Source organism: Protomyctophum parallelum (genome assembly GCF_964188405.1).
Source record: "Protomyctophum parallelum genome assembly, chromosome: 9".
NCBI lineage: Eukaryota > Metazoa > Chordata > Actinopteri > Myctophiformes > Myctophidae > Protomyctophum > Protomyctophum parallelum.
The window spans coordinates 16,658,383-16,666,865 of NC_139706.1; the positions used below are offsets into that span (position 1 = coordinate 16,658,383).

General features: G+C 40.3%; 1 protein-coding gene across 1 annotated transcript; it reads right to left on the bottom strand.

Moving 5' to 3' along the window:
- Positions 1-576: 576 nt before the first annotated feature.
- linc.pou2af1 (lnc RNA pou2af1) lies at positions 577-6,602 on the bottom strand. Its single transcript, XM_083773145.1, has 4 exons — positions 5,861-6,602; positions 3,752-3,843; positions 1,691-2,143; positions 577-1,400 (listed from the first exon to the last, which is right to left on the bottom strand). Exons 1-4 carry the CDS (start codon positions 5,865-5,867, stop codon positions 1,026-1,028), a joined length of 927 nt encoding a protein of 308 aa, XP_083629271.1. The 5' UTR covers positions 5,868-6,602; the 3' UTR covers positions 577-1,025.
- Positions 6,603-8,483: the final 1,881 nt, after the last annotated feature.

Genomic DNA, 8,483 nt, shown 5'->3' on the forward strand with positions numbered 1-8,483 from the left:
CTAAACTGCTCCAGTGCATCCGCACTCGCCGTCATTTATTTGACAATATAGTTACTTTGTAGATTTTGATTATTATTTGCAAAACATTATCCTACCACTTCAGCCCTTATACATTTCAGCCATTTGAAAATAGCAGATCTATGCAAGCTCGCAATGCGTCCCTGCATGCAATGCATTGTGAGTGAATTTTACTTGTAACAGAGTTCAGAGAACAGGTAAATGAGAGTACTTTTTCCACCACCGTGCACGTTCTGTAGGCCTATCAGTCACGGTCCAATTAAGCCTTAATTGAATGGGTGTCAGGAATCTAAATCAATATTACTGAGAGGCCTATATATCTTTGCATATATATCTATGTCTTTTCATGATCACATGATGGTTTAGAATATTGAACATTTTGTTTATTTATCGGCATTTGTTTGTACTTAGATGCGTTTTGGTAGCCGCCTTGGTATGGTGATATAGCGGTGTAGCCTATTTGCCAGAATATAATAAAGCTGTTTGTGATGTTCCATGCCCATGCGGTAACATGTAGTTTTGATATGCCTATAAGCTGCACCCCTGAGACAACGATATTATATCATGCAGGCTATGATATTTTCCTAGACAAACAATATAGGCCTATATGAATGCAAACAAATTGATGTGTTTGTAGGCTAAGGCAGCCCATCGAAATTGAGCAGCTAGGCTATATAGGTTATAGTACAGCGGGTTCATTGCGGCATATACGAATTTATACAAATTTTATTTCATTTTATTACAAAACTAAAGCATGTATGAAAAATAAAGTGGTATTAAAGAAAGAGGATCATTGGTACAAAAATAAAGTCAGCTTCTACCACAAACAACAAATAAGAACAATAATGCGCACAACATCCACTCAGCCATTCTCCATTCACTGCAATAAGACATTCGAACCAGACCATTCGGTGAATATTTACCGTTGATTATTAGGCTATACAGACATAGGCAGTGCATTGCATTTACAAAGTCAAATTACGAAACAACACTGTTGACCGGCCTCATCATAACACATTGTAGCACATTTCTGAGCCCATTGGCGCCAACTCCCTCCTGAAATAGTTGTCTTCCACTGGGTAGGGGTATGGGTAGTCTATGGGGCCGTAGTAAGGTGCATACTCCTGGGCAGAGAAGTTGTCCTGCTCAGCCGGCCAGCAGTGGGACATAAAGTGAAGGTCCTGCTGGAGGTTGTTGTTACTCCAGGGCTGATAGTGGTACTGGTCCGGGCCAAAGCCCTGGTAGCTGCCGTCCATCCTGCTGGGCGAGTTGTAGCAGGAGGAAGAGGATGAGGAGGAGAACGAAGAGTCCAGCTGTGGCGAGTAGCTGCTGCTGTGATCCACCGGGCTGGGAAGGTTCACCGAGTCCGGTGGAGAGGGAGCCTGCATGGGACGAGGAATAACTTAATAAGACATGAATAGGTGCAGGGCATGCATGGGGGACTGACTGCATGTAAACTGAAACTACTGCAGCCAGATCCTCAGTGCGCGACACCGTCGTACGACTGATTGCATTAAGCAAGCATAACAGTGGAGTAGGCAGGCTGCAGCACTTGCAAAGTAATCAAATTACGCATTCAAATGAACCGTTCCCTGCTGGAGTGTGAGTGCTAAGTTTAAACCGAGCCCACATCCAAATTACGCACGACATTTTAAGAACCCAAAATACCTACCATTCCAGGGTTGCTGTAGTAGTCGGCGTTTAGTGCGTGCTGCTCGTGAGACCAAGGCAGCGCAAAGTTGGACTGCGGGTGGTGGTGATGATGGGGGAGCTGCAGGGAAGCGCCGGTGACGTTGTTGTGGTGGTTCTCGTCGTTATACGTGTCGCCGCCGCCGCCACCGGACAACATGTCCACAAACTGCCGCTGATGATCAAAGGAGCCCTCCTGCTGCTGGAACTGCACGCTGCACGCCTGCGCATGCTGAAGGGTGCGCGTCCCACCGGCGCTCACGTCCGCTCCCTGGAAAGCTGCAGCGGTTGTGGCGTCGACGTGGTTGCCTATTTCTGCAGAGGTACAGTATACCATGTGAGAGACTGCTAGTAGTGCTACATACAGTGCACGATGAGCGCGACACGCGTATAAACACACAGGGAGACATTTAAATGATCTGAGAGACATCACATGCTAAGTTGTGATGTCAGTGGTCCATCACCTGCAACACATTTGAATGCACGTTTATAAAAAGGGGTGACATGTATGACATTATATATACGCTGCACTTTGGGTGCATGTGTGATATAGTTTAGCAATTAGTTCCAAATTGCCCTATCCTTTAAGACAACTGTTCTTGCAGACTGCTTTCATGGGTTTCATGTAAGTATCTTATTTTTGGTTTCTTCTATATAGGCTACATCGCAGGGGCAGGTTGTTAAAACGGTTACATTTCACGTCAGCTGATATGTCTGTCTTTTGTTTTGATCATCAAACCCACAACAAACGCGTATACAGTTATGTCGTTTTAACTGCATGCCTGCTGCAACTGCAACATCCACGTGTTTCGATTCCACGATTAAACAAGGGCATGTGGTTTGTTTGATGAGTGAGCCTAGCGCACGCACATGGGAGGAAAACAATATCCTATGCTATACATTATGCACATGAAGAAACACACTTATTGCTCTCAGGTTTGTTAAAAGGGTGCTGTATAGTGGCCATGCAGAACGACATGATATGATGATGATTGATTATACCTTGTAGAGTGGATACACACAACTCCTGAATATCCACGCGACCTTCACGCACCTGCTGAAAAACAAGAAAGGAAGAAAATGTAATCAAAATGGTTTTAACAATCAGTCAGACATTAAGATATTTGTGTTAATTGGATATTGTTATAGGCCCCCGTAAAATCGGAATCCCCCCCACCCCTTTTCCCCCTCACTGTATATGTTTCTTTTCCATTTTTACCTCCTTTATGATGAATTCCTGTTCTGTTATAGGTGTCTATATTTGTACGTCTCTAAATGTTTTGATGAATTGAACTGGACCCTCTTGTAAACAAGTGTAATGCTTTATTGGGTCGTCCACTCACAGTTAACAGTCTTTGTATTGAGTTGTGCTTGAAATGTATACTGTAATTCTGCAAACTGTTAATAAATAGTTAAATCAATCAATCAATCATATAGGCTATATAGATTTGTGTTGCTGGGTTGTGTGTGTGTGTGTGTGTGTGTGTGTGTGTGTGTGTGTGTGTGTGTGTGTGTGTGTGTGTGCGCGCGTGCGTGCTTGTGCTTGCGTGGACATGCCCAGCGCTGAAAGGGGATTACCAATATCATAATTCCGTTCAGGGATTTCAGTTTTTAGGGAGCGGCATGCCCTTTGAGCACGCCGTTCAAAAGACATGGTGGGCAACTCGTGTTCAACTTTCAGGGCAAGGGTCAATAATTAACAGGCGGCCCATGCTTGCTTATTATTTAGCTATAGCTTTGGCTTTGGGTGGACTTCATATAGGACTATAGGATGCATGTGTTCATATAGCCTATAGTACTGAAGTATGAATACATGTATGCATCATGATAAAGATTTTCCCCACATTATAGCCTATAATATATATTTATTTGCACATTTTAAGTGCACTATATTTGGGAGGGCTATAATGTCCTATATAGGAGACAGACCGTCCATTCCTTGGACATGGGTTCATGTAAATACATGTTTAAAACCATTATGAATTGACTTGTCATTTATTGTGTAGTGTATGTATGTTGAGAGGGGGGGGGGTCTCTCCTATACCGTTTTAATCGTTTTCAGGGCCGCTCTGTGTCTCTGCAGCAATTCTTTCACCGTTTTCTTCACTCGCACGCCTTGGTATACCCTCTGTTTATCTGCAAAATGATGACAACAAAACAAACATCTCCTTATAGTAAAAGTCTGCTAAACACAGCCTCAGGGCCAGACAATTTGACAACAAACTATTGGTCGTCTTTCTCTCTCTCTGTGCTGCGGACTTATTACGCTCCTTCAGCTCTAATAGCACAGAAATAAAATGTATAATAATAATGTCCTTTATGGTGAAGCTATGACATCCACCACGGCAATGTCAATCGTGGCCATTACGTTTAAAGTAGGAAATACGCCTATTTATTTTATTTACACATTAAAATTAAAGGCATATAGCCAAATCATTTGTATGGAATAATCTGTTGAGAAAGTGCCCAGTGTTATCTTTGAAAGAGTTGACGTGCGCAAACCTCCCTCGGACTGACAGCAGTAGTCTACGTGTATTAGTTATACCATCGATATAAAATGATGCTATTATAATTAGTGGACGGTAAGTGCTATAGAAAGAACCATGCATTTCGTTACTATATAGTATAGGCTATATACAGCTGCTCAGTATGGCTACAGCATGCGAGGCAGTAGAAGTAGGCTATAGTCTTCTCATGGGGTTTATATGCTATATGTTCACCCTGGGACCGAGTGCTTTTTGCGCCAGGAGCGACCCCCCTTCATGCCCATATCCACGTACTCTTTACGGCAGCTCCGTTTACACTGTCATCAATAGTGTCAGTCCATGGACTGTTGCGCGAAAAAAACACCCCACCCAGATCAGGGACAAGGAAAACGGTGCAAAATATACTACCGTAAGTGCTCATTTCACATCATATAGCGTATAGGCTATGGCTATAGGTATGCTATAGAGTATAGACCACATGTTGGGAGAATACAAAACTGGGGTTATTGTCGATCATGTGAAATTTATGCGTGTAGTGCTTGTCACAGGGCAGCGGTAACCGGAAAAGTGGTCAAGTGCAGACAAAATTCGCAAGCAAGTTCCGCCTAAAAAGTAAAATATTGCTTTGAAAACGCGAACGAACACAAACGCACCGAGTTTAGGCTATGTCAGTAAAAACCTATAGTCTTATTCCGTACAACAATGTGTTTCAGGTTCTTGAACTAGGGGCAAAATGTTCTTGAAATCAGAGAGCAGGTTGGCTCCACAAAGCATAGCCTAAACTCACATCTAAGTTATAACACACTCCCTATACGGCTAAGTGAAATATTTCACCCTAAAGGTATCCTAATCATGGAAAGACTTGTCGCTCTCCCATTTCGAGCAATATTAGACCATAGGCTATATTGTTGTAGTAGGCTATGCTATAGCCTGCATGTGTTATTGGCTACACTTTGTCAAGTTTGATGAGGAGGTAGTTGGCAACATTTTATTATAAAATCAAGACCCAAGTGAGCAAAAACGCAGATGAAGTATCGGGAGTAAAATGTAGCCTATACTCAGGAGTGGCAAAGTGTCAGTAAAGGCGATTCGATAAGAGCAATCGGCTCGGCGTATAGTTTCAGACGTGTGCGTGACTGCGAAATCCCGTCTGATAAATATTCATACAACGAAATGCCACTTCACGATTTGACTTAGGCTAAATGTAGCAAATAGTGAGCATAAGTCCAGACAAGTCCCACCAAACCCTATGCGCCACATAAGATGGGGTTTATGAAAGAAAGTCTGAGTTACATTAACTATAAAACTGTCATAAAATGACATTACAGAATATATTCTGCAGTATTGTCCTAATAGTCTCTGCATGGGTGCGATTGAAGTGAAGCATAGCCTCTAATAAACACATCATTATATTTTAGTATGAGTCCATCAACTGTCTTTACTTGATATAAATCCATAAACTTTACACAAGATTGCTACACATTTTGGTGCACGTCCAAAACCTGACGTAAATTATCAAGGGGAATATATTTAGGGTTTAAAGATTTGTCATACTTTGCTGTCCAAACTTAATACTAATGTCATTTTTTTTCTCTTTCTGTTGTTCTGTGTTACAGGAGAAAATACTCCATAATCATTTCCAGATGAAAATATGATGTGAAACTCACCAGACATGTTGGCTGAAGGCTCCTGGGAGAAGACCTTAGGGATTCAATAACGTCCTTTTCTGGCTCACTAAATAGCCAAGAACGAAATTCTCGCAAAAGTCTCCAAAAATCTCAACATAAATTTGTTAAAACAGCGTTAGAGCATACAGCAATATCCTAATATAGCTGGGGATATATTAGTTTGTGATTTTCTCCCTCCATGCCTACTATTTAAAACCCCTAGAACTCAATGATTTGACAATGATTTGATTGCGCGTTACTTTCAATTTGAATATTCAGAAGCACCTCAAAAATATAGATTTTTCACTAAAAATCAATACATATGGTCATAGAAAAATGTCTCCTTTAATATAATATACTGATATTTCACACTTTGACCAAAAAATTATCGACGTTTTATACATTTTAGCCACCTTTTAGATATCAGGGCATCACTCCCCCTCATTACAGTAGGCACTGAAGTTAGTTATATGAGTCAATTAAACAGCGCTCTGACTTAAAAGCTGCCGTGCTACATTTATTACAATTGTTCAATATGCTGCCAATATATTAAAATATAATTGTTAACTTTATTTCCCACAAAAAAGTATATATGTGGGACAGTTGTGGGCGGGGCAAAGGGCAGTAGCCATCTTTAGGGCCGCAGACTCCAGGCTTCAGTGCAGTCTCTGAAAGCACCTGCCAAGGCCGTGCAGGGAATGGATAAATGTCCCAATGGTGGTGTCAATTAAGAAAATCCCTTCATCATTTTCACACAACAGTTTTAGACTGATTATCTTAAAGATGCTGCCTTATACTGTCCAGTGTCCAGCATGCCACCAGCTACTGTGATATGTATATAGTCATTTGGAAATTGCCTTGTTAAGATTTGTAATTAATGTTCATTTATTAATTACAACAATTAGTTATGTCATTGATTTTAGAAAAAAATAAAATATGATGCCAACTTGTTACTTGACGTTTGGGTAAACTTAAGGTTAGAAATAATCCAAACTAAAATTAGTTTGGATTAATAGTTACAGGTACATTATGGTAATTTTCTTTTCTATTTCTAGGTTGTTATTAATATTTAGGCTGTTACGTGGTCGGGTCAATACATTGATGAGTCTGACTTGCTCTTAACTTGGTAAAAGTATTAACGTTTTTATGTATCGTTAGCATTCTCGTCTCACACATGGACACCCACTTTGCTCCCTATTATCTGTGTCAAAGCCATTTTATTCTAGGCCAGTGGCGTTTCCAGGAATTACATTTTGGGCTGGCAAGAATTAGAGTCTAGGCTATACATCTTCGCCCTCGCCCCTTTGATTTTGCTGCAACACAGTATTACGCAAAACAAATCAATTCAATTTATTTTCCATAGGAGGCCTATTATTACATTACATTAGTGGGACTAGTCTAGGATAGTCCCTATCCCCAATGTCACCATGTGGCATTATGCTCCGAGTCTAGTCTACAATCTGAATCTCCAGTCCAACTCATGCGGCGTAGTGGTAGAAGGGCGCCATCTAGTGTCCAAAGAGTGTTCTTTTACTCCGTGGTATTATAGTGCTATATATCAGATATTTTAAAGAATATTTATTTTGTCTATTATTTCCGGCATATTTTGATATTTGAATCAATTCAGTAGATTTCTAGATTTAGTATAATATTTTAGTTTATTCAGTGTTTTCTCTATATGACCTCTTGACCTGGACACCTCAACCTTCACATCAAGTATTAAGAATCAAGTATTATTTGTTTATTTGTGAACTTACAACAAACTTACTACTTACAAATGTAATTAGCAAACACTTCCCCCGGGCCAGAATGATTCACAGTCGAAGCTTGTCATTAAGGCAATTAACAGAGTTAATGACCTGTTTATTACCTGTTTTATGTCAGGTTTGTGACAGGTGTGCCTTGCTCAAGGCCAGGGCATTTTGTTGATGGGTATAGGCTATCTACTGAAAGTGTGTTGACCCTGGACATTTCCATTACAACACAACACAGTCCCTATATTCACCTGAAGACTTCAGAGAAACCACATACTGCATGAGTATGCATGCACTAATGGAAATGATCGGTTTGTTTTTCCGTTCTGTTGCGTTGCTCATTCATGATGGAAAACACTGGGGATTTCTTCTTCTTGCCTCATGGCAGCTTTTCCAGCTCCCAGTCTGGGTGTTTAACTGGAAGACCTTTTGTTTACCAGTGGTGGAAAGTAACTAAGTACATGTACTAATTTTGAGGTATTTGTACTTTACTTCAGTATTTCCAATTTCAAATACTTTTTCTTCTACTCCACTACACCCGTTATAGGCAAATGTTGTACTTTTACTCCACCACAAGTATTTGAAAACATGAGTTTACTAAAGAAAAGGTTGATACATTATCCACTTTTCTGATCTACAAGCTCACAATGTGTCGCATCTGGTTATTTTCAAAATAGTTTTAATACATTATGTACATTTGAAAACTTGAAATGGGACACTCTGCATACTTTCTATTTTTGGTATACTTTAAGTACATTTAGATACCAATACTTGTGTACTTTTACTCAAGTAAGGTTTGAATAACAGACTTTAACTTTGCAACATTGATACCTTTACTTTAAGTAAAACATTTGAGTGCTTTTGCCACC

Bases quoted from the DNA above. Each gene is read 5' to 3' on its own strand.
- linc.pou2af1 (XM_083773145.1), bottom strand. The intron at 2,144-3,751 runs GTATAGGAGAGA...ATCACAACTTAG, and splicing joins CCCTGAAAACGATTAAAACG to CATGTGATGTCTCTCAGATC. The intron at 1,401-1,690 runs GTAGGTATTTTG...CGTCCCATGCAG, and splicing joins ACTACAGCAACCCTGGAATG to GCTCCCTCTCCACCGGACTC.